Source organism: Varanus komodoensis, unplaced genomic scaffold (assembly GCF_004798865.1).
Source record: "Varanus komodoensis strain SLA01 unplaced genomic scaffold, ASM479886v1 scaffold13_1, whole genome shotgun sequence".
Taxonomy (NCBI): Eukaryota; Metazoa; Chordata; class Lepidosauria; order Squamata; family Varanidae; genus Varanus; species Varanus komodoensis.
In genome coordinates this window covers 12,565,025-12,590,358 of record NW_025335408.1, presented here as the reverse complement: position 1 = coordinate 12,590,358, position 25,334 = coordinate 12,565,025, and the positions used below count along the sequence as shown (strand labels likewise).

Sequence of the window (25,334 nt, the reverse complement as noted above, 5' to 3'; positions counted from 1 at the left end):
CAGATTGGACCTGGTCCGGTTGACCCTGTGTAGCTCTGCCAATCTTGATATACTGTCAGGCTTTTCAGTGATCCATTTTCAAGTGACTGACCCTTCCTTATGTAGCTCTGTGCAAACCTGAGTTCCAGCACATCTTCTTTAATGGACAGGAAAAAAGGTCAAAATGGTGAGAGAAGTCAAGCCTTTCTGACATCTAAACATGGATGCCAGACAGACAGACTGATGGGGCAAGCTGTAAGAGATTTTGCCTGAGAAGTCATAGTTGAAAACTATGCATACTGTCCTGTCCTTGAGAATGATGTGTCATCGCCTACATTTAACAGTAGGATCAGCAAACAGAGCAAAACACATGCTGGCGGCACGTGAAAGAATAACTTTTCAGTGGAATTTCTTTGTCAAATGATCCCATTGTTCAGGTCATCTGCCTTGATGTTAATGTAAACACTGGTCAGATGAAAGTAAAGGCCTGTTCCCTTTGGTCTGATAGAGGAAGACAGAAACGAGGGTAAGTCTGTGTAAGACATGTACAAAATATTTCCTGTGGAAGTTTTGCCTGCCCACAGGTTGTGACACTTGATGCAAAATTCAGACCATGGCCAGTCCTTCTTGTTACACAGAGTTACATGACCCAAATGAAGGAGAAGATGATGGCATGCTCTGAAAGGACAACAAATCATCACTCAGTGCAGGAATGTGGACTCTCTTTCAGCCTAAGAACCAAATTCCATTGGGAGGTACATTTGGGATATGGGGTAGGCAGCCAAAATTGGGTGGAATCGGGTGCCACCAAAGTCCTGGCACATTCTGGAAGTCCCCGAGTTAGGATGGATTTGGCCTTCCAGGCCTGAGATTTTGCACCCTGACTTTGCATATCCATTATTAAATGTCAACAATCACTGAAGGACACTGTTTGGATTTTATGCCTCAGGTATTAAAATGTTCTGAGCCATCAGAAGACTTCTCCCATATTCTCTTTGCCAGCTTCAAATCAAAACATTTCCTAATGCCCCCAAACAGAAGGTATCATCCAGCTGTTCTTCTTCATAAAGAAACCTGGCTGCCTCATTCAAGGAATTGTATGTGGGTCTAGCTGACATCAACTTCCGTTTGCTATGTTTTGAAGAAAGAGCATGTGAAAAGCTAAGCTAGATCAGAGCAATGGTCCATTTAGTCTAGTGTTCCATTCTCACAATAGCAGACTAGCTGCCCATGAGATCCTTCAAGCAGTTCAGTCAGTACTTCTATATCTTTTTCTCCAAAGGTTTGTTAATAAGAAAAAGACTAAATGGTTGCATCATGTTTTTCAGTTGCTAGCTCTAGGATCTATCAGAAAGCATTCAAAATTCAAAGTGACAGCTGAAGTTTGAAAATTCAACAGCAATTCTTGTTCAGACTTACAATAGAAAAGCAATTAGTAGGAAATATGGGAATTGCTCAAGTGATGTCCACCACTGGAGAGGAATTTCTGGCCTGGGAGAAGTGACCACAGTCTCCTCAATCTAGCTAGCTAGTTGGAAGTAATGGGACCAAGTTAATTATATTCAATTTGTGGTTTTCTGGAGGAGTTGGATAATTAGTGCAAGTATGTTCCACAGACTTTTGGGATATTCAATCCCTGCTATATGATGTCTGAACCTTATAGGTTAATCATGAGTTAAACAATGCACAGGTAACCTAACTACCAAGTTTTCAGACATTTCATAGCAGTCCCTGATTGGATCAATTTTGGCAATGGTATCCAATACCTGGAAAAGGAACTGTGTGCCTATCCTGAAGGGAGTTGGGTAGAAATTGTTATGATCAGTATGATGCTTCATGGTATCTCATCCTTTAGTACAATTCCAGTTGTATCAACACATCTGCATGCTAGTCACTTTCACACACTGCCCCAGTTATCAGATGCCCTTCGTAATTTTTCCCTTCAATTATCCAAGATCCTGAGATTTTAATACAAAATCCTAAACTTCTATATAGGATTCTATAAATCCTATATAATACTGAACATATGTTTACAAGGTTACTGATATGAAATCATATAATGAGAGTGGATGAGTTTAGTTTCAGACTGATCGCTTTTTGTATACAAAAATATAGATCCTGTAAGTCTACCATATTACAAAGCTGACAATAGGATTTTGTTTAAACATCACTACAATGTTTTTCAAATCTAGCATATAACAATACAAGCTCTAACCCTATACTTACCCTTTAGTAATGCATAATCCTTGAGAAAAATTACTTATGAATGGCTGCAAAGTCAGCCGTTAACGAATTGCCCATCATTTCTGAATGGTGAACAATGGAATTCTATTTTGCCACTTCCTGCAATCCACAATGGGGGCACTTGCTCAGTTTCAAATGACTGAACAACCCACTGTGAGTTCAACGGCACCTAAAACAAGACATGGGTTGTTGGAGTGACTTGTTGGGCAAAGAGTTGAGAAGCTATCCAGGTATGCCTAATCCAATAATCCACCATGCTAGTTACCACAAGGGGTTGCTCTGTTTTGCAAGCCATGAAGGAAATGCTATTTGCCATGAAGAATGGATGTGAGTTAGGTTTTGAAATGCATATATCCTGATCAAATAATCTGCAGGGATAATCTTTTATATTCTATGGCTTGATTCACACTACATGGCAAGCAAGCCTGCATGGCTACCAGGTTTCACCTTTTTTCACCATGATGTACCTGAAAGACAATCAAGTAGTTTCAACACGATCATGATCCCCAGCTTCCCTGCTCAGCCCTACCCCCGTTGGCAATATCCCAGCAGCCTGCATGCCTGAAATTCAGTCCCAATGTGCTTTGCTCTCTACCTGCATTGCTGCCTCTTCTGCTATGGTCTGCACATCTGTCACAAGGCAGAGAAGAATGGGAGAGGCTGGATGGTGGGAATGGTTGTTGATTGGCCACTCTTTCCAGAGGGCTCTGTGGTAGTTGCATACCAGAACCATGGAAACCATAATCCTGAATCTGGACATGACAAATTAGGGTGGTAAAAAGGATCCACAGAACAAGCTATTTTTTTCTTATCATGGTTTCTAAAGACCAAATTGACCTTGATGAAATACCATGACTGGGTTTAGATAGCATGACAGGCAACAATGGTAAGATACCACCATGGCTTGTGGTGTCATCTGAAATCAGCCCATTATCAGGAAACTTCAGTTCATGTTCATAGGACTTGCATGATAATACACAGCAGAAGCAATCTACTGGGGAAATGTCTTTCATGCCTTCTGCATGCTACTGGAATTCCTACCTATAACAACCCTGAGAAAATGCCAAACAATAATGTTTCAAGGTTGTCTTGTAACTATGATGAGGCGACCTTGTAACATTATGGTTTGGCATCTTCCCAGTGTTTTTGTAGGTAAAGCCTAAAGAAAAGATACCAAAGTAATTCTTCTTACTAGAATAGAATCCATGCATTCACGCAGCCCACTCACACTCTGTGAGTGTTCCTGGCAAACTCGAATTACTCTTTGCTTTTTTGGTCTGAAAATAGGAAGCTGTAATTACATTACTTTTCCAGCCAAGTCACATAATGGTGTGTTCTCTCTCCCTCACACAGAAACACATCTGTGCTTATCCTCAGTGTCTGCAGGGATTCCTTGCCTTTGCAGTGGTGGAGACTCAAGGAAACTGCTAATAGAAACATAGCTGATGGCTCATGACAAAGGAGGTTTGCGCACTGCATAAACAGACCTTTCATGTATTCCAGCCAGGAATCTATCAGAAATGGTATGCCTTTCTTTCATATCTCTTTTTCTTGACACAAAATCAACTGCCACTCTTAACCACCCTTAAATACCCCCATTCCCCCATCCCCCTGCTCCCCCAAACAATTCCATGTTTGCCCGGAACAACCTTGGGGCCTAGTTCTGTGGTCTTTTACAAGGGCCATGCAATCTCTCCCTTCCTCCAAAATAGGCACAAGTCAGCAAGAGATTATGACCACATGCCTCACACGTGTATCACCCAGCAAGTTTGCTTCTGCTGCTGTCAACAGGGATAATTTAAGCACATTCAGATTGGAGGGGGGCAAAATAAAATACATAATGCATGTTTTATAGTCTCAACTCTACCTAGGAGTACTCCAGATATATTCAAGTGATAAGATGTGGAATAGCTTATTATTTTCTCATCCTTCAATGGCAAATGCATTTGTGTCAAAGTAGTGAATAATCATAAGGCAAACACTGTTTTCTATATTAAATATCCATGTTGCACTTTCCACTTTTCATGCCACTCTATATTTGCCTTGTTTTAAACATTAAGCAGTTTGCAGTGAAGTATTACAGTGACCATATGTCCTGTTTTATAAAGGACAGTCCTCTATTTGAAGGACTGTTGAGTCCAAGTCTGGTTAAAAATAAAGCATCATCAGAAGGAAGACCTGGACCTTGAAGTTGTCCATCAGCAGTTAGCACCTGCAGAGCAAAGCAAATGGACACACAGGCCACCTAGTCATAGTCTTCTATGGTAAGATATACTGCATTTCTATTAGAATTCTTAAATGTGTATCCATACATATAATTTAGTATATACACAAGCAGTTAACTCATCCTAAAGCCATTCTTTACATGGGCCTCTCCAACATGGAAGTGGCCAGAATTTCTGCACGGTGTTGGTTCAACTCAGCAGTGGGAAGACATGAAGACTACTCATCACAAAGATTAGACCAGTTATGGCTACCAGCAATTTTCCAGCCACCTGAGATGTGACATGCTGGTGAGTATCCTCTCTGCTTGACTACAGCAAACCATGCCTTGACTCAATGTCTCTTATGCATTACAGCCATCTCACGGAACTGTATTCATGCAGAAGCTTTTCCACGTACTTCTATATGGAGTCGAGAGTGTATGGGCCTTAGACCAGGGGCAGGCAACTTATGGCCCTCCAGCTATTGTTGGATTATACTTCCTATTACCCCAAATATTTGCCAAGCTGGCTGGAGATGATAGAAACTGGAGGCCAAGTACATCAGGGGTACAGGTTCCCAATTCCTCCATTAGACTGAAATGCTTTTTGCAAAAAGTGCAATTGCAGCAGTGTGGGAAGAAAAAACACATTGGCACAGGATTTGACAGACCCATCAATTTAAGCTATTTTCAGTGTCACTAGCCTGATACAACAGTTTCTCAGGATTTTGACACATTTATCTAGAGGTGACAGGGATCTAATTAAATGGAAATTCTTCCCCTTCCATCTATGTTCCCTTCAGTTAAAGACCTGGTGTAGCATATTACCCATATAGTAATTACCCTTCTGCCAGAAATGCACTCCAGGCAATGCACAATTCATAGAAGCACAGGGCCCAAAGACATATGTTTAACTTCTCTTTAAAAAGTTTTAAGAGAACCTCTGTTGAACTTTGAAACAGCTGTAGAGAGAGGGCCTCTTGTAGTTGGGGAAAGTGTGTTTAACTATTCCCATTGCAAAATTTTCCTAATCTGAATTTGCCTCCAAAGCTACAATTACTCTAACTGGGGAAAATACAGAAACTATATAGGTAGTGTATTTTCCCAGAGGGAAAGTTGTGACTTCTGGGGGATGAATTTAGACTGGGAAAATGACAATGGTGATGAGAGGTTAGAACACACACACCAACTTGACTCTGATGCCTTCTATTCTGATCAGCCATAGAGCTTCCTTTAGAGGTCTTCAAAGGTAAAGCTGGGGTGTCAGGAAGTCCAATCATCCACATCCATCTCTCACTGTCACATCTATCCAGCTTATAATGGTTAAGAGATATTGGCTTCTTGCCAGCTTCGTTCCACACTGCCACCCGTCTTGCCTCTATAATCTGGGGATAATAAATACTGATCAACCTTGCAGTGTTGTTATAGGGATTACTGAGATAAAGAAGGTTCAGTGCTTGGAATACTCAAAAAGCTGTATAAGAATTAAATGTTATTATAAAACTCATACAACACCACAAATATTTATTCACTGGCCAGCACATTTCTATTACGGTGATGCACATGTAGCAAAATGGTTAGAGTGCCAGGCCAGACTAGGGATGGGGATTTTAACCTGGTCTCCTGTTTCATTTACTGAGTGATCTTGGACCAGCCATTGCCTAATCTTCATCACAGGCTTGCTGTGGGTATAAAATGAACCATGCTTGAGGCCCTGAGCTTTTAACAGAAGGGTAGGGTAGAAATACAAAAATATACTTTCATTTAAGTCTTACATGAAATTACATTCATAACAACTATTCTACCTTTTCTCTAAAGAGTTCAGGACATCAAGCTTAGTTCATTTTATTTTATCATCACACTTAAATTTGAAATGCTTTAGTTCAGCTGTTCCTGGCTGAGAAAGCTGCTATAACAGTTAAAGGCCAGGGACATAGGAAGTTGACTTATACCAGATGAAACTCCGTCTACCACAACTGGCAGTGGCTTTCTGGTAGGAATCTTTCATATGACCATTGAATTCTAGAGATGCCAGTGCTGAACCTTCTGTATGCAAGGCATGTGTTGAAAGCCACTGTGACGCAGTGGTTAAGAGCACAGATCTGGGACTTGGGCAATCTGGGTTCTAGTCCCCACTCAGCCATGGAGCTCACTGGGTGACTTTGGGCCCGTCACAGACTCTCAGCCCAACCTACCTCACAGGGTTGTTGTTGTGGGGATAAGACTGAGAACAGGAGGACAAGAATGATGTAACTTGCTGCAAGTTCTTTAAAAAAGAAAAAGGCAGGATATAAATCAGATAAATAAATAGTGTTCTACCACCATGCTAACTAAGTAAGGCCCCTTCCCTACAGCTAGAGATAGTAACTTTTTCAGAGATTTATTGATAGAACGATGCATCACGGTCCATGGGATGCATACTTGCCCCACCATCATTTGTTCTCAGGTTTTTCTGGGTTTGTGCAGTGCTGCAGAGACATTTGAAATGACCAGTAACAGCAGTGGGCCAAAGGAAATGATGGTTCTGGTATACTATGTACCTTCAACTCCCTTGAAATGATTGAATGGCTGTAACTAAAGTAAACTACAGTAGCAAAGGATCTCTCATGACCCTAATCAGAAGACACAGGGAGAAAGTTGTTGGGAGTAATGCACAAAACACATTATTTTGAGAAGCCAGGTTTTAACTCCCCTTACCATACACACACACATTCCATTTAACTTAAATGCATTTCTATCAATTTGGAGCTCACAGTGCTTTGAAGTTTTTCAGTGTGTACTTCAACTTTGCACGAAAAACTGCCTCTATCCCTAGAAAGGGGGTAGAGGTTTTATTTCCAAATGGCTATTAAGTCTCAGTTAAACTTTAGCTATTTTCAGAAGACAAGCATGGGATGAAAGCCAGGAATAACTACAAAGCAACTGTAAAGTGTTTCTTTATAGAAACACACACATAGAAAATAGAAGTGGAGTGACCATGAATGCAGTGTAACTACTTCTGAGACATTAAGGCTGGGTTGCATGTCCTTGAACATTAACAAAAAAATTTCAGACACATATATTTGAGCTAAATCTGTACATCTAGTTCAAATATTTCTTTACTATACAGACTGAGTACCCTATACTTCAGTCAGTATCTTGGAAAAGGAAATGGATTTCATTATTGCTTATCATGAACCAAGCATAAAATAAAAAACTGCAGTTCTGCGCTATGTGCATTATGTATGTGCCAATAACCAGGATGTTCTTCTCCTGGCCACAGAATCTCCAGATGGAAGCAAAGAGCAAGGAAGAGGCATTTTAGATGTAATCATTTGTACAAAAATGAGGGGCTGTGAAGCACTACACCATGCCGCACTCAAGCAGCTGGGACCTTTCAGCTTTTTATCTCCATAAAAACCCGCTTTAAGAGAGACTGAATTCCACTGAAAGGACTGATTCTAACCATTTTGAGGTAGAGCAAATAGAATACTTGCCTTTCTACAAAAAGGACTAGTTAACACTCATGAGCTCCTTAACTTTGTGGGATGATTGACACACATGCACACACAGAGAACATTTTAAGATGCATATGCAAACTGAAATATCCAGAATTTAATTTTTATACATTTTGAGAAAGGCAGTTATTTTTATCATATGAAAAACGTATTGTGAGAGTGCTTCTGTTTGTGCATGTTGGAACCAAATAACCAAATGAGTAGAAGGAAAACAGCTACTACAGCTGTTTTGCAAATGCCTAAGTAAGAGTTTGTGCAAGAGTTCATCCAGTGCTAGAACAGGCAATGCTTGATAGCAGTTTTCATTCTTATAGTTGTGCATGTGGAAGAACATCTTTGCCTCTGGTTTCACTTTTTTCCACTCAAAAATAAAAGTGCACTTCCACAAGCGGGAAACTTCTGGACTCAGCCACAAGGCATACCCTTTGGGCACTTTCAACCTTGGCATGTCTACTTCCAAGTATCACTATTCCATCATAGGTTCAGTTAGGCTTAACAATGAAGTGACAGTGTCAGGAATTCTGACCATCATGCCATATGTAGCTCCCTTCCATAAAGATCATATTCTTTGTATAAGATATATGCTTTGAGAACTGGTGGAAGAGGAACTTTCTGCATTGACTGCAGCTGCTGTGTCTGCTCCAGTCCTATATATTTACGTATTTTCAGGCGGCACAAATGCTTCAGTGGACGAGGATTCTCTAAAAGACAAAAACAAAACAAAGAGAGTGAGAGAGGGAGCATCGCAATGCAAAATATTGCCTATTGGCTATGTGAGAGGCAAAGGAAAATACATGGTATGGCCCAACACACTATGGACAGCTAATATAGCATATGGCGGGTTAGGTTATCATAAGCAATGCAACCTAAAAATTCTCCATGGCAGGTTTGCGTAGGGTCTTATTTTGCCAGTACCCATTATTAAAAGGACAATGCCTCCCATATTGACATTAGACAAATGGCTAAATATAAACCAAGTGTTAACAACACATGATCCATGGACACCCCCCCCCCCCCAAGGTTGCCACCCTCCAGAACTATTTGTTTCTTTTTAAAGCACCTGGAGCAGCTATTTTGAGACATCTGTCACTACTATGGAGCGGCAGGGTCAAAATGATGCTGCAAAACACCTAATTTTTGCACTTTGGATTCTGTAGCCACTGCTAATGTGTGTGTGTGTGTGTGTGTGTGTGCGCGCGCGCGCACGTGTTACAGTACAAAATGGGAGATGTGGTCTCTGTGAAGGGGACTGATCCTTCATTTATGGTGTCATGTAAACTAATGAGTGCCCAGGGAAGATGAATCAACAGCAAGCATTCTGCCTGGGTCCACTGACTTTTGCCGCAGGTCACCCTACACCTCAAGTTCTATCCTAAAAATGCACACTTCTTAAGATTCATCTCTCCAATCTTACCTATCTCCACTTAGACAAATAGTACTCAAACCTTTTCCTTCTAATCCTTAGCATATTTTCATGGAAGTAAATCATGTTTATTCCAAGTGCATATGCTTAAGATCTGGAGACAGCAGCAAAATACATTCAGTGGAATAAATTTCCCTACGATATGTAATTTTGAATCTAATAAAAATATGCTCTGATCTTTTAATTATTATGTTATAGAAGGAAACAGCAGACATTCTTTTAAGGCAATACAATATATTTACCTAATATTTGTTGGATCTCTGCCCATTCTTTCTGGGTCTCCAAAGCAAACTTAAGTTTTGGGCATAGAGGAACGTAATCCATGTAATCTAGCAAAATGCGAACAATGGGTCCTACTAAATGTTTCATCCAAGGAACGGTAATAAAGTCACAGAACTGAAATGAAACATGTCCAGTAATACATTAACTTCCTCTAAACTGAGTATCCATAAACATATCAGAAGACCACACAAAATACAATATTCGAAATATGTCACTGAAGAAAACTCATTTCTGACTTGTTTTGTTCTCTAAGAGGACAATCTTATGCATGTTATGACAGAAAGAAGTCATAGTCCCGGGAGTCATGTGTAAATGTGCATAGGATTGTGCCCTAAATCCATTTGAGAGAAACTGGAATGTTATATTCAGAGATGAAAATGGATATATTATCTGATATCCATAAGTGCTTGTCCTATGGGCATCTCAGTCCACAAAGTAGCTGAACTAATGTTGTTCATACATTATTAATCGTGTTGTTCTTGCATTCTAAATTCATTTGTAATGAGAAGCTATAGATTTTCTTTAGCTGTATAGCACTGTTGCCTGCAGCAGAAATTATATCTTATGCCCCACAAAGAGAGCGGAAGTAAACAGATCTTTCCCCTGCTAAGGCAATTTTCTTTTACTCTACAGATATAGAGAGATTGGCTCTCTTTGCTTCTAAGAGCCAAGAGGCAACTAGGGTGCCCTCCAGCATTGACACCAGCAGTCTCAGTCAGTGTTCAGTGGTTCCACATACCATTTTTGATTGCACTATCTAATATCAGGGACCAGCTTCTTGCCCACATATCACTGTGCATGCTGTTGTTGGCATTCCAGCAATGGTTCTGCCCTGAGCTATAGTCACTGGTAGCACTAGTAGTCACTGGTGCCACTTGAATTATCATCTATTGGTGGAGAATCCCTTTTGCTGAAGAACTATAAGCTGATTTACCCAATGATTCAATGTTATTAATGACCCTATATAAATTTACTCTGATTAAATAGACTCAAGTCATTTGTAGACAGCTAGACCAGTTGTCCAACATTATGTCTGGATCCTAAGCACCCTTATCAACTAAGGAAACTGCATGTCAACATTTCCTTCTTACAGCAACCCTTCGCTAGCAATTTCAGTCTCAGTCTACACTTGGCCTTTGTCATCATGGCTAAAAATAGGAAAAGGGATGACTATTCATACATATCTAGTTCCTCTGGAAGCAAACAGTCCAATCATAGTAAAACATTTGTCATCTTAACTCCAATAGTAACCAGTCTAAAATTCTATACTTAGAAATGTTGATTACAGACATTACACAATGAGAAAAATCCAAGAACGTGCTTACTGGGTTATCTTTAATCACACAAGATGTCCATCCTGGTAATACTTCTTCTTCCAGAGTAGACCACACAAAAGAATGTCCAAAGATGTCCCCATGCATGCAGTCAAAACACAGATACACATCATATCCATGGTTCAGCAGCAACCTTAGCATTACCTCATCATTCAAAGCATACTGAATGGCACTGGGGAAATGAGTGTCATTCACACGATTAAAGTAGCAGTTCACATTGGCTCCATAAGAAAGAAGCAACCTTACAATTTCATGATTGCCAGCTCTCACTGCCACAAGAAGACAGTTGAGGGGGTCTCTGTTAGGGTCTGCACCAGCTTGCAACAATACTTCTGTTGAGAGAATGTCATTGTGGGAAACAGCAAAATAAAGTGCTGTTTTCCTTTCATCGTCATAACTTTGTGAAATATGTTCGGCCAGGAGGGCATTAACATCAAAACCATTTTCAATTAGAAGTTCTAGGCACTGTGGGTTTTGGCCATCTGCTGCAGAGTGAATGGGACTCTGTCCACTTTTCTGGATTGCAGTTTTGGACGTAACTGGAATGAGGAATTTCAAGGCCCTATGAAAAATTAAAATGAGTTTAATAGATGAATTGATGGCTGAAAAACACAATAGACTACTGCAAACCAAAAGTACAGGGCAGTATCCAACTGAACACAAGCACAAGCGTAAATGACATTATGCTAGCAATAACTATGTTGCATTACTGTAGGGGACACTTAGCATTAGCTGGTTTCTAGGGAATCCAGTGTGTCAATAACTACTATTGCTGTTACACAAGAGGTTCCTTATACTAGCACACTAGAGGTCCTTTACACTGTGGACTTTTTCAAGGACAAGCCATGTCAAGCTGTCAATTTTATGATATGGGAATGGAGGCCATAAAATATCTGATTCTACCATGTTTGTGCATTTGAGGTTTTTTTTTCTCTCTTGTTCCTAAAGGACCTTTTCTCCCTTACTCCAAATAAAGTTTTGTCAGATTTCATGATGCTTCTTAAATATAACACTCACTTACATTAGTGCTGCTAATTGATACTGTTGATGTTGAAATGATTAGAGCACTTGCGGGTGACTGGTGACAATAACCACAGGAAGGCACTGCCTGACATGACACCCTAATGCAGACCTGAGCCTATCAGTATTATTAGTGCCATTGTTCTTGTTTTCGTTTCTCAGCCATGCCACAGCTGAAGTTCTCTAGACAGATTACAACCAATTAAGAGAATAAAATTGCTCTTGTGCAGTTGTGAGGATGAAATACAGTGGCATAGTAGATCTGGTACCTACAAGGACCCAGCACTGAGCCTTCTTTATTAGCATGGACACTGATGTCATCTGCCACGGCCCTCTTCCTTCAGGCTTCCCAGTTACCTCTGATGGTACCTCTGCAGTTACCATCTTAACTGCAATCCACACAGTGGCTGAAGAGAAATGAACCATCCCAACAAAAATATTTTGTTCCCTGATGTAATGCAAAACATTTGGAGTAGGCATTAGTCCTGAATGGATAGTGAAGGGAGGAGATAAACTGTGTGATGAAATCAATCAATGCAGCTGCCTGAATTTCTGGAATATCCTTGAAGGTGTGACTAAGGGGCTTCACATGTTGAGGGCTTGCACCTCAAAACAGACCACCTCAGCAGCGATAAAGTGTGAAATTATCAACCCTGGGGGAAAAAATCCCAGAGGCAGACTGGTGGGGGGGAATCTTATTAATTAAAGCATGATTTAAACAATTTACAGTGCAATCTTATGCACGTTTACTCAGAATAGGTCTTACTCCCAGGTAAGGGCAAAAAGAAAGTTTTGGACTGTAAGTGCTTTGAAACAGGGATCTTCTTCTGCTTGGTCATCTGGTGAAGGGCCACATACATCAAAAGTGGTATATAAATAAGAAATCTGTCACCATTAAATAGAAATAATGAAAGTGTGATCTTTGCTCATAACTACAACAGGAAAGTTTCATACAAATGGCTACAAAGGAAAATGAAGTGTACTCACAGATAATGCCCTTCATAGGCTGCTCTGTGGATAGGCAGGTGTCCAGCTTTATTCGGCAGATTACCGCTTCCCCCATATTCCAAGAGCAAAGCTATACAGTCTGGATTACCACCTCCAGCCGCTTCAAAGAGTATTGATGAGCCATCATCAGCTCTAGCAGAAACATCACCACCTAGTGGGGGAAGGCAAACTAGCCACTGAAGCCAAAAGTATTGTGTCAATACATGAAAAAGGCCAGCGATTTTTACACTGGTCTATTATGATATTAAAGAATGGCCCTGGAAAGTACAACAGCAGAAGTAAGAGCTTAAAGACCCATACAGAAGGTATCCTCTGTCCTGCGTGATGATTACTGTCATGTCTTCACCGATGCCATCGAGGTAGGACTTTGGAAAGATGACAGGAGTCCCAATCAGCAGAATGAGAAGAGTAGCAGGGTTGAAGAAGTGCATTTTGAAGAACATGAATTACCTAACTGCCCTGCTGTCTGTGTTTTAAGAGGAAGAACAAATTTTTGTGCCATTTGGCCATCTAATATATGCTTACGTCCAACCCTCAATAGCTGGTCTTTCAAAAAAGAGCTTTTCTGTCATTTCCATAAAGGCTAAACATTCCATAGTGTTTGCTTTGTGCCAGTGGAATAAAAACCCCTTGTTGTTCTTGTGTCTTTGTTGTCTGCATAAATAGCAAAGGTAAAGAATCAAAACAAAATGAAATGTCCTGGTGTAGGGTTCCTTTGTGTTAGAATTGCCATCTCAGAGAAGTTGTCATTGCCTATTTGCATACATTGGTTTATTGCTCCACTGCACAGATATATGTAGTTTAAAAATGCCAAGGAGTAAGTTTAAAAGCAACACACTGGAAATCAAAAATAACATTTAAAGGATTCAGGCATGCCCAGTGTAAAACTAGATGGGTGCATAAGGCATAACACGTAGTCTGCCAGTGATTAAAGGGAGAGAACCCTCCACTTGGGTGATGTCCAGTGTTGCACTGGGGGACTCATGCATGTGCCACAACTTTCCCTTCCCGTCCTCCCCCTGCATCCTGGAATCTGTTCAAAAGACTCCCCAGCCCTCTGGAACACATATTATTTTGGGGCAGGTCTCCAGAGGGGAAAGGGCAATCTGTTGTACGAATTTCATTCCACTGGTGGACAGATGGCATTGGAAAGAACCAATTTGATTTAGTTTTAGTTTATAGATAATATACAAGGGTTTATCAATATTTAATATTTTCTATGCAAAGCCTTTAGATATTATATTAAACAGTATACAAGTTTTGCTAATATCAATAAGTAAGGCTAGTCTAATATATGGCTTTTCAGATTGCATTTTCTCCAATTTCAAAACATGAAAAGCAGCACACATGAATTATTCCACTGTATCTACACTATAACTGTGTGAGATAATATTAATGAAATGGTCAAAACCAGAAGATTTCATAGTTGAAACCCCAGTGTAATCTTCCCCAGCCTGGTGCCGTCCAAATGATTTGGAATGCAACTCCCATCAGCCCCGACTGGCTTGACCATTGGGGCTTATGGGAACTGTAGTCCAATACTTCTGCGGGCATTAAGTTAGAGAAAGCTGCATCAATGAAACCCATCTCCACTCGTACTATGTACCACACTATAGTCCCTTTATGGGTCAACCTTTATGGGTATTAAAAGCAAATGAGTTGTGTCCTCTAGGTCTTGGCTGGGTGGTCACAAAAATCAAGCAACCTTTTAATGCTTTAGGCCAATGGCATTAAATAGGAATAGGAAAAAAAATCAAAGGTACAAGAAATGGAGGAAAGGTCTTCCAAAAAGATCCCAGCTAGACATCAAGATTACTATTAGACAAACTGATACTTAACTTCACTAGTCCTTATAGATTTGAACTAAATATGAGGAGGAGGAGAGGCAGACAAGCATTGTTGTGGTGGAAGATAACACTTGAAGTATAAATAGTGTTGCTAACCCACCTTTATGAATTAGATGCTCCAGCACATCACAGTGGCCATATTCAGCAGCTGTGCCTAAGGGTGTTACCCCATATCCATCTCTCAGGTGTACATTCCCACCATTCTTCAAAAGAAGCACCACAAGGTCACTGCGACCTTGTTTGGCTGCTTCATGCAGTGCCGACCAGCGTTTTACACATGGCTGATTGATGGTGCAGTTGTACTCAATCAGAGTGGAAGCCATTTCATAGGAGCCCTGTCTCACTGCTTAAAATTTAAACAGAAGATAATGCTTCAGATGTTATGCTTAAAAAGAACAAACTGTCATTTGCAGAGTAAAGAATTCTTTTCTTTTTACTGAGTAAGATAAAGAAGAGATTGAACTAAGTTCAGGGATTCCCATATAAATCATAATTTAACAGAACATTCAGTATACCTATACAGATCTACATAGGCAATAACATAAATTTTAAAAGGGTGAATGTTTCCTCTTAATTATTTGGAAAATACAGTTGATTATGATGAGGGAGAATAATTATTTACTTGGTTAAGGATTCAGGATTACAGTAAGTCTGTTATAGGAGGGAGAATTCAGAGTTGAAAAAGTAGGGTATGGAAACAGTGGTTGGTTTAACAAATTTCATTTGAATCAAGGGACAAGAGCAGAGCACTGATGATGTGAAAAAGCTATTTAGAAATTATTTGTGTTTGTTTTCAAGGTAAATAATTCATGTGGAAGACTTTTGTGGCTGAGCATCTGTTAGTCTGATCATGCAATAATAAAGCACCGATCAGGTGACTTACCAGTTTGCATAAGCATAAAAGCTTAAACATTAAAAGAAACATAATATTTATTTGTTAATATTGTATTAATTTATTAAAATGAATTTTTAATTCATGTGATCCTATGCAACCATGGAATAGTGAAGGAAGAGGGAGCAGGAAGGAAATTTTTAATTCAAAAGTAACATTCAGAATGTTCAACGAGGCTTACTTTCTATATGTATATTTAAGATCTTTAAGATCTTTATTTTACATAAATTTAAAGTTATTTAAATCAACAACTCCAAAACAACCTTAGAAACATCCAGAAATGTTGGGACCACAAATAAAAGCAAACATTAGAATTATTCATTTTGTTGGTTAAAGAGTGAGCTTCAATATTCCAGCAAATGCCAAGGACAGGAATGCCTACTGTTGGTAGAACTATCTGAAATGCCTTCTTGGGAGTGAGAGATCAGCCTGCTGCCCAAGCACATCTACGCACAACTCCTCTGAGTGATTTATCTATTATTTCCTCTATTCTTTGGACACTCTCAGATCTGCCAGGAGAGCAGGTACTAAAACAGGAACAGGACTGGCTGTGTGATCCCACATATTTAGTCTATGGCTGAGAGCAGCAATTAGCAGGTCTAGTTTCTCCACTGTAAATAGCAACTGTAAGGACCCTTATGCTAGCACTGGGAGTGCACTGGACAGAGAAGGGAGTTAATTCATTTCACCCACACCACAGTCCTGATGAAAACTGCCCCTATGGAACTACTATTAGTTCTAAGAGGAAAGGCTGTCTTGACACCAGTGGAGGCTTCCCCACAAGGGTGAAAGCAGCTCCGGAGTGGAGAGATGTTTTTCAGCATGGTTGCACTATTTGAGATGGAAAGAGTTTACCTACTCCCAAGTACCCTCATTACTGTTCATGGTCCTCATCCTGCATGCCCTGCTTGGGAGTCTACCTACATTTATGTGAAAATGTGCTAGTTGCTCCCATGTAATTAACATCTAGTTTAGCTCTTCATCTCCTGCAGCAGTGGTGCTGCTCTTTTTGGAGGTGCAGAATAGAGAGTGAGCTCTATTTCTTTCTCCAAGAGAAAAGAAAAGCCATCATGGCTCTGCCTATGTACATTATACTGAGATCCCAATTTGTTACACTGCAAATCAAAAGGTTTATACAGCATCAGAATAGCGGGAAGATTTTCCCATGCCTTCAAATACCACCATTTTGGTGTACCAATACCTGGCGAAAACACCCAGCCCTTGATCCTTTGTATTCCTGAATCAGATGTGCTTTGAAAACAGTTAAAGTTCAGTACATAAATTAAGAGGAATATTCAGAATCAAAAAATAATTAAATGAAATGTTCAGGCAGCAAAGGGATGAATAGCAACAGCTCATGTGATTAAAAGTTTGCATGCTCAGTTTCTAGGTTTCCTCATGATGGTCATCTTTTGTTTATGCAAGAACAGACAGCAAACTAAAACACCAAAGCCACTAATAAAGTAATTACCTATCAGAAGAGGGGTTTCTCCTTTTCTATTGGTAGTATTGGGCCAGACCCCCTTTTCCAATAGAGTCCTGACATTTTTCACATGGCCAGATTTGGCTGCCAAAGTTAACGGTGTTTCTCCATCACATGTTTTATATTCCCACATAGCTTTATATGATGCTAGATTTAATTAAAATAGTGTTAGTTTATACATATGACATTTAAAATGCACATGAAAAAGATTTTAAATGTTTTAACTGGTTAGCCTATCAGTCAACAGTCAAGGTCTAGTGCACACACACACAGAGAATATGTGTGTGTGTGTGTGTGTGTGTGTGTGTGTGTGTGTGTGTGTGTGTGTTCATCAGCCACAGGTTATTGCAATGCAGAAAATACAAACATTGAATACATGTTTTTATTCCAAACAAAACAGGTTTCTAGATATGTAAAATAATGTTGCAGAGAGGGCTAAATCCAACACTGAATGAGCAGATTTCTACCCATGCAATAGGAGTTTCTCTCTTCCTCTACCTTACAGGCCCCTGAATTCTGCTCTAGATGCTGCTCAAAACCATTCTGAGGGCCATGCAGGAGGAGAAGAAATAAACTCTGCCAACAGTTTCCATTATGGGGAGGGAAGGGTACCTCTCAATACAACCCAGTGGATATAAATGCAGTCAGCCTGTATGCATGTATCTTTCACACATTGCCAAACAAAATAATAGATGGCTGGCACTGTCAACTTTGATAGCACTGATTACAGCCAGCTGCCTTCCTGGAAAAGGTGATTGACACTGTGCTGAAAGCAACAACCATGTACCTGTTTGGTAAAGTTCAGTGTCATGACAGAACCAAATGTTGTGCTCATATTTTGACTACTTACTTGATGGACTAAAGTCTCCTGGTGGGGTTTCTCTTCTACCAGCCTGTTCTATATCTAGACAGTGATTTCCTTCCTTTATTTCCTTCCTACGCCCGTGAGTCCTGCTTTACTACTGTGACCTTGGACTCCCAGCTATTAGTTTTCTGGCCTACTCTATCTTCCTTCTTTTTGTCACAACAGCTATTAATTTCCCTTCCCATGCTTAGCCTTTAAGAAAAAAAGGCAGGGACAACATGTATCCCTCCAGATGTCTTGGTCAACAGTTTGCATGATCTGTCATCACTGGCTTTGCTATGTTGAATAAATGGGGGCAGTGACTCTCTAGTTGTCTGCTTTGAGCCCACATCCACGTTTTGATTAGGCTTCCTGATGCCTGCGTTCAGATTTAAATTCAGACCATGCTTTCTGCTTCCCAGGATAGTTACTCACCTTGAATCCTAAGATGATCGTCTTCTACACTCTGTATAGGGATAATACACTACAAAGGCAAATCTGTACATACAGATGAGAATCTAGACAATCATCAGACCAAACATCAAGGAAATCAGTCATATTTCCTGAGATGCTAATTCTATCATGCTTTAGATTGGCTATCTCTGCTACTCTCTGTGACAGTCTGTGCCAACTTACCATCCAATATTACTTCAAGTATTTGCTGGATTGGCTGAGAAGCAGCTTCATGTAAAGGAAACCAACCTCTTTCATCAGCCTCATCCAAAGCATACTTATATTTCACATAGTTCTGAAGATCAAATATTTGGCCTAAAGAGAAAAATAACAATAATTTGATGTAAAATAAAACAAATGACCACCCTTGAGGAGCAACTTTTGTCTTACAAAACCAGGAAAGCTGTATACCACTTGAGGGAACTAATCATCTGGAAAGGCACAAGTAGTTAGCCTTGCCCAACCTGGTACCCACCAGATGTTTTCTCTTACATTTCCCATATGTCCAGATACAAGGGCCAACAGTCAGGGACAATGGGGACTGTAATCAAAAATATATGGAGAGTACCAAGCTGAGGAAGGCTGATGTAGAGGTAAAGAAAACTGAAAACAGTGGGGTTAAATGGCAGAAAAAGAAAAAGCAAAAAAAAAAAAAAAGGAAAAAGGGATACCATCTGGGATCATTCACAGTTAAATGTAAGTAAAATGAGTGCACAGCTAATTCAAAATAAGTTATTGATAACAATAAAATACATGTACCTTCTCTTATGGCAGCTACAAGTTTCCTATTTTGTCCACTGAGTGGCAAAAACCTATTGAAAAGATGGTAGAAGAGGAAAGATATAGTAATACCTCTAATTTCAGGAGCGGTTGCTATTATCACATTATACATATTTCATAGTTGAAGACTGGAAGAAAAGTCTGGCAGGATCAGACCCATGGCCTAGCTAGCCCGGCATTCTGTTCCCATAGTGGCCAACAAATGCCTAAGGGAAGCCCACAAGTGTAACACAAGCACAGGGCCAGCCATCTGATCATGCTCCCCAGTTATTTGCATTCAGAGGTATAGAACCTGATGCTGGAGACACCATACAGCCATCACAGAAAGCCAGCATGGCACAGAGGTTAGCCTGGGTCTCAGGCCATCCAGGTTCTCATTTCTGTTCAACCATGAAGTTCACTTGGTGGCATTGGGCCAGGTAGGATATAAATATAGCAAATGAATAAACGAAATTGTGACCGTAGTCACTGTTTCACTGTTGGAATCTTGAGAATGGCAGACGTGTTTTTGGTATGGGTGCCTTTATGTGCAATTTCTCGTCAACCCAGAGGGAAGAAGCAACCAAGTTGTTGCTATATTTTTCCACACTTGTGCCCAACATGTCTCTACATCAACCCACTAAGTTTGCTGAGATCCACCAAGATGCCTTCTCAGAGACTTCTAGGTGGCAAATTTTAGAGGACATGTTATGCCAAGATGCCTTTCCAGTCAATGCTACACATCTTCAAGCACTTGACAGCTTGTCATAAAGAGGAAGGCCAGGATCTCTTCTCAAGTATCCCAGAGCGCAGAACATGGGATAAGGGGCTCAACTTACACGAAGCCAGGTTCTGGCTGAATATCAGGAAGAACTTCCTGACTGTTAGAGCAGAACAACAATGAAGCCAATTGCCCAAGGAGGCTGAAGGCTCTCCCATACTAGAGGCCTTCAAGATTCAACTGGAGAACCGTCTGAGGAGAATGGTTTAACTTGATGTCCTGCAATGAGCAGGGGGCTGGACCTGATGGCCCTCTTGGCCCCTTCCAACTCTACTATGCTGCGGTCCTATGGTCTTTTGGAAAGGCTGCAAGGCCAATCACTTTGAGCTGCTTTTGGTGATCAGAGCAGAAGCAAAGAAATATTGGCTTGGTATGACTGGCGGAATTTCTCTCTTTAATGGGTTTCTTTAACCTTATTTTACATTTATTAGAAACAACCCAAGACCATCAGAGTGACACAGACTATAAATTTAAATAACAACAATACCACAGAACCCTTTAGCCCAATCTGTCAAATAACAAGGGATGATATCCAGCAACAAAGCCATTGCTAGCCCTCTAGCGAATTCTAAGCAATAGAAGAAACTCTCTAGATAGTAGGAGGAGTATACTGAGACAGCTCAGATTCATAGCACTAAAGATTCTGCACTGGGCTATCAAAACTGCTGAAATACCTTGTTTCATGGTTGGGGGAAGGTGTTTGCTGATTCCGTTCACTTTCAAGGGATTCCTGGATGCTAAATTGAATAGCATAATCAACGAGGTGGTCTTCATCAGAGGCCTCATTCCCTTCCATTTTGGAGGTATGTGTTAAAGAGCCGCTGTCAATCCACAAAAATAAAGCAAAAGTCACATTTCATCACAATTTTCTACTTTTCTTACCAAAGAACTGTTGGACTGGGACTTGGGAGAACCGGATTCTGACCCCTCACTCAGTCATGGCACTCAATGGGTAACTTTGGGCCAGATACAGACTCTCAGCCTAACCTACTCACAGGGCTGTTGCAAGGATAATATGAAGAAGAGGAGGATTATGAAGGATGCCTTGGTGCCTGTGTGAATAAAAGACAGAATATAAATAATAGGACTGCTTTGTTACATCCTCTTTGGACTACTGTAACAAGCTGTATGTGGGGTTGCCTTCAGTTTGTCCAGAATGCCATGGTCAGACTGTTGAGCAGAAATCATGTGACTCCCTCATTAGAAAAGCTTCATTGGCTTCCCATCTGTTTCTGAGTACAGTGCAAAGTGCTGGTTATGACCTATAGAACCTTTATATGGACTGAAATGGGGTTACCAGAAAGATTGCCTTTGCCCATACGTGCATCACTGGTGAGGGCCCTTTTCCTGGTATTGCCCCCATCAGAGGCATGTTTATTATGGATGTACAGGAGAGCTGTCTTGGGGGCTGCTTCCAGCTTCTGGAATTCCCTGCCAAGGGAAGCTAGGCGGGATGTTCCGTACTGTTTTCCACCAGCAGACAAGTATGTTTTTATTCGAGTAAGCCTTTGGCAAGATAGCTGTTCCTGTGGGCAGAGAGCTGTTATTATGCTTTCATTACTGCCCTTTGTGTTGTAATATGTTCATGAATGTTTTAATTATGTTCTTATATTAAATGTGGCCATTTAGTACTGTTGTTATCCACCTTAATTGCCATTTATTAGTAGAAAGGCTGGCTACAGTTGGTTTAGTCAACTATTTTGCATGCTCAAAATCTTCAAGACTTGGCATTGCATAATATTTGCATTTATTATATGAAGGCTGAGCTTAGGCGGAAACACAGCCTTGTCACTCCAATAGACAGCCCAAATGCATCACTCCTCAATTTCACATCTGTAGGCAGACAGCCAGCATCCTAAGATGCTTGCAGAGCCCAAACCTAGCTGTACTTCTTGCTTTCCCACTCAAACCGCAGTTGGTTCTTCTGAGGCACCTTGCCCTCTCCCACTAATGGGTGGGTGAGTGGATCTAGGCACATTATCTCATCTGATACTCACCTTGCCTTCTCAGATCCCACGGAGGCATATCACTGGAACTCCATGGGCTATTGACATTCCTTGGTCAAGTCCAAGCAATGCCTCTGAAATCTGAAAGCCAATGCAGAATATTATTGTTTGATATTTCTATCAAGTGGACAACAAAGGAGCAGTATTGACTTTGTGTTCTTGTACATTATAACATTCTTATAACTCAGCTCAAGTTAAGTACTTCACCTAAGTCAATGAGAGAGGATATGTCTAATTTTTATTTTTTGCTCCAAGAGTAATGATTTGCCAAAAAGATTTTTCAACATGCAGAACAGGCTATTCCTTGTACTAAAGTACCATTAATCATACACAACTGGTATGATTTTTTAATGTGACACAGGTGAAATTTATAAATCTTAGGTCATTAATGCAGAAGCATTATAGAAGAGGAGAGTAATAAACATGCAACCTCCAGTTATTCAAAGCAACACCATACATCATTAATCACAATCTGTATTTGGTTTACTACTAACATAGTATTCCTAGTTTTAAACTGCCATCATTCGGTTACTTTGACAATCTGCAAATAACTGGAGATTCTTACCTTTTGAAAGTTTTGTCATTGTTTCATTGGGCCCTGAATTTCAAACATGCAGGAATAGGCCTTGTGAGCAGCTAGGTCATGTCGTATTTCTAAAATTAAACACACAGTTGGTAGTTAAATTAAGGTCTGACCTTATGCAACTGAAACACAAACAGCCTGCAGGAAAGTATGACACATGACTGCTCTTAAAACTCCTCAAAAGTAATCTGAGGTCTGACTGGTATAAATAAGATTATTTGGTCCTAATTAGGCCAGCCAGCTCATTTTATAAGAAAACAAAAAAGTAGTCATCTTAAAATTGTAATTCCAATTAAATCAGTCCTCATATTCCCAATCAAAATTGAGAAAATTGCTTGGCTTAGACCATTTCAGTGAAGGGACTTCCATATTCAAATTATTGGGAGGGCTGAATTTATAACCGGATCTATGATATACATGATATGTACACACTCGACCATAAAGCCCTGTATAGGAATGGGAAACCTATTTTAGCCCAAAGTTCTTCAGTGCTACATAGCAGTGGTGAGCAAGGCAAAAGGATCCAGAGAAAAAAATACCAGCATTGCATACATTAAGGTTTTTACTGGCATTAAGTAAGCATTAGAAGCATTTCAATGGTTGGGGGAGTAGGGAAAAGAATAACTGAACAAAAATCAGATTTGGGAAGTAGTCCTTTGAGGAACCCCAGCTTGCCACAGTAAGACCCCAGGAGGACCTGATCTGCCCTGCTATCCTGAGATTTTCCAACCCTTCCCTGTTAGCTTGCTGCATCTCCATGGAAAGCTCATCAGTGTCTCTTAAGTGCTACAGTAATAGATTATGGCATTTGTGTGGCACATACCCCATCAGCACCAAACTATAGAGGATGCACTTCCTCTCTCTCTAGAAGAAAGTCATCTGTGCTTCTCCCTCTTCCAGCAGGAGTGTTGGCCCTGAGGTGCTAAGTCTCAGATCTGAGGGACTAGCAACCTCATGTGGCGGAGAGGTGGCAAGCCAAGCATAAGGCAGGGCCAAGCATCAGCTCTGTAACAACAGTGCAAGGCTGAGGAGCCCCACCAGTCCCCTGAGCAGTGAGGAAAGAGTGTTTTGTGTTTGGTGAGCTGGCTGCATGGTTTCTGTGCTTCTTTTTGTTAGTGTAGTTATAGAGGTTGGGGGAACAAAATGTGGCAGAGGAATGAGTGATGGATTGCAGCAGAGCAGGTATGTCCACCTCAGCAGCATCATGGGATGGGTGGAAGCAAGAGATTATTCTTCCGTCTTTGAGGAGACAAACTGCATCCTCAGTTCAGTAAAAGCAGCATAAAGGTGCAATCAGCTACAGGTTTTCTTTCTAGCAACTTGGATTGGTGGTTTTCTCTTCTTTCTTCTTCAAATTCTGGCCACCGCCATTTATTTTATTATTGGACATCAGCCGAAGAGTTAAATACTGCTCATTTATATTACAACTGTATATATGCATGAATTTGGGAAGACCCTGAATTGAATGATAAAGAGAACACCTGGAGGGTAAATTAATGGTGATGGGAGTAATCATTGTCTCACAGGCAGGGGATAATGGAAGAGGTAGCATAACACATCTGGAGGGAGACCTGCTGGGGAAGGCTGTTCTAGTCTAATGGCTTGTTTTCAGCTTTCATCAGCCAAGTGTGCTGTATGCAGATATAGTGTTAGATTAGAACTGGGACGAATTCACTACAAATACCCACAAAGCATACTGAATAAAAATAATCCAGTCACTGCCATTGCAGCACAATCCACCACACAGGATCATTGTGAGGCCACAATGAGCAGAGGAAATTGTAGGAATAGGGGAAACCCTAAATTCCTGTGAGAATGGGGTAGGGCAAAATGTACAGGATAAAATGTGTCTCTGGGAGATAAAGACAACAACCTTCCTTCTTCCACCAGCATTCCTCAATCCCTCCCCACCCCCATCATTCAGGAATTCAGAAAATGGAGGCAGTTTGTTTTCACTGATGCTGAAACAAATGTTGCACTTGTCTCAAGTATAAGTGGAACAGATCTCCAACATGAATACGTCTGAAAAACCTTCTCCATAAATGGACCTCATATTTAGCCTGACTAGCTTTCTTGAGCTATCTACTCTGACCATATAGTGATTGGACGGGGTAGAAATATCCCAAATAAATAAATAAATAAATAAATTTCCTGCTTTCCAGGTCTGATGCGATTGTAGCCAGGATTGTTTTGCTCTCTGGTTGCTGAATTAACATGGATGCTACTGAGTATTTACAGGAAATCTGTAAGCACAATAATAAGCAGTGGCTAATATTTAACTGTTAGGCTAGTAAGGGTGCAATCCTATGCATTTTCAGACAGAAAAAGGAATCCTACAATGCGCAGTATTCCCGGACTGCATCTTGATGGGGCATGCAGTTCCTAGAAAGGAGCAGTCCCGTAAGGTGGCTCCACATTGCAGGAAACAAAGCTTCTAATTTTATTTAACAAATTCACTTTCTGGGCCACAGGTAGCCGTTGCGTACTCCCTATGCTGCTTCTGTTGAGGAAGCCCAGTGTATTGCAGAGGCAAGGATTGGCTGCTTGGCTCCAAGATCCACATGAAAAGAAGCCCCGAAGAGACGAGGCGCGGCGCCGCCTTCCTTGTAGCGCCCGCCCCATCGCTCACTCTTCCTCTGCCCACACTTGGCATGCTCCCGCCTGCCGCTGCCGCACCAGCCTTCCGCTACAAGCTG

At 40.7% G+C, this 25,334-nt stretch overlaps 1 protein-coding gene across 2 annotated transcripts; it reads right to left on the bottom strand.

Moving 5' to 3' along the window:
• Positions 1–7,998: 7,998 nt before the first annotated feature.
• On the bottom strand, positions 7,999–22,723 carry ASB15 (ankyrin repeat and SOCS box containing 15). 2 transcript variants are annotated; one of them, XM_044423112.1, is made up of 11 exons: positions 22,621–22,723; positions 22,047–22,136; positions 20,724–20,870; positions 19,269–19,321; positions 18,693–18,824; positions 17,201–17,359; positions 14,938–15,183; positions 12,970–13,141; positions 10,954–11,524; positions 9,589–9,742; positions 7,999–8,624 (listed from the first exon to the last, which is right to left on the bottom strand). In XM_044423112.1, the coding sequence occupies exons 3-11, from the start codon at positions 20,843–20,845 to the stop codon at positions 8,452–8,454; spliced, it is 1,782 nt and encodes a 593-aa protein (XP_044279047.1). In that variant the 5' UTR covers positions 20,846–20,870; positions 22,047–22,136; positions 22,621–22,723; the 3' UTR covers positions 7,999–8,451. The 2 variants fall into 2 exon arrangements, with proteins under 2 accessions (XP_044279047.1, XP_044279050.1); XM_044423115.1 differs by lacking the exon at positions 17,201–17,359.
• Positions 22,724–25,334: the final 2,611 nt, after the last annotated feature.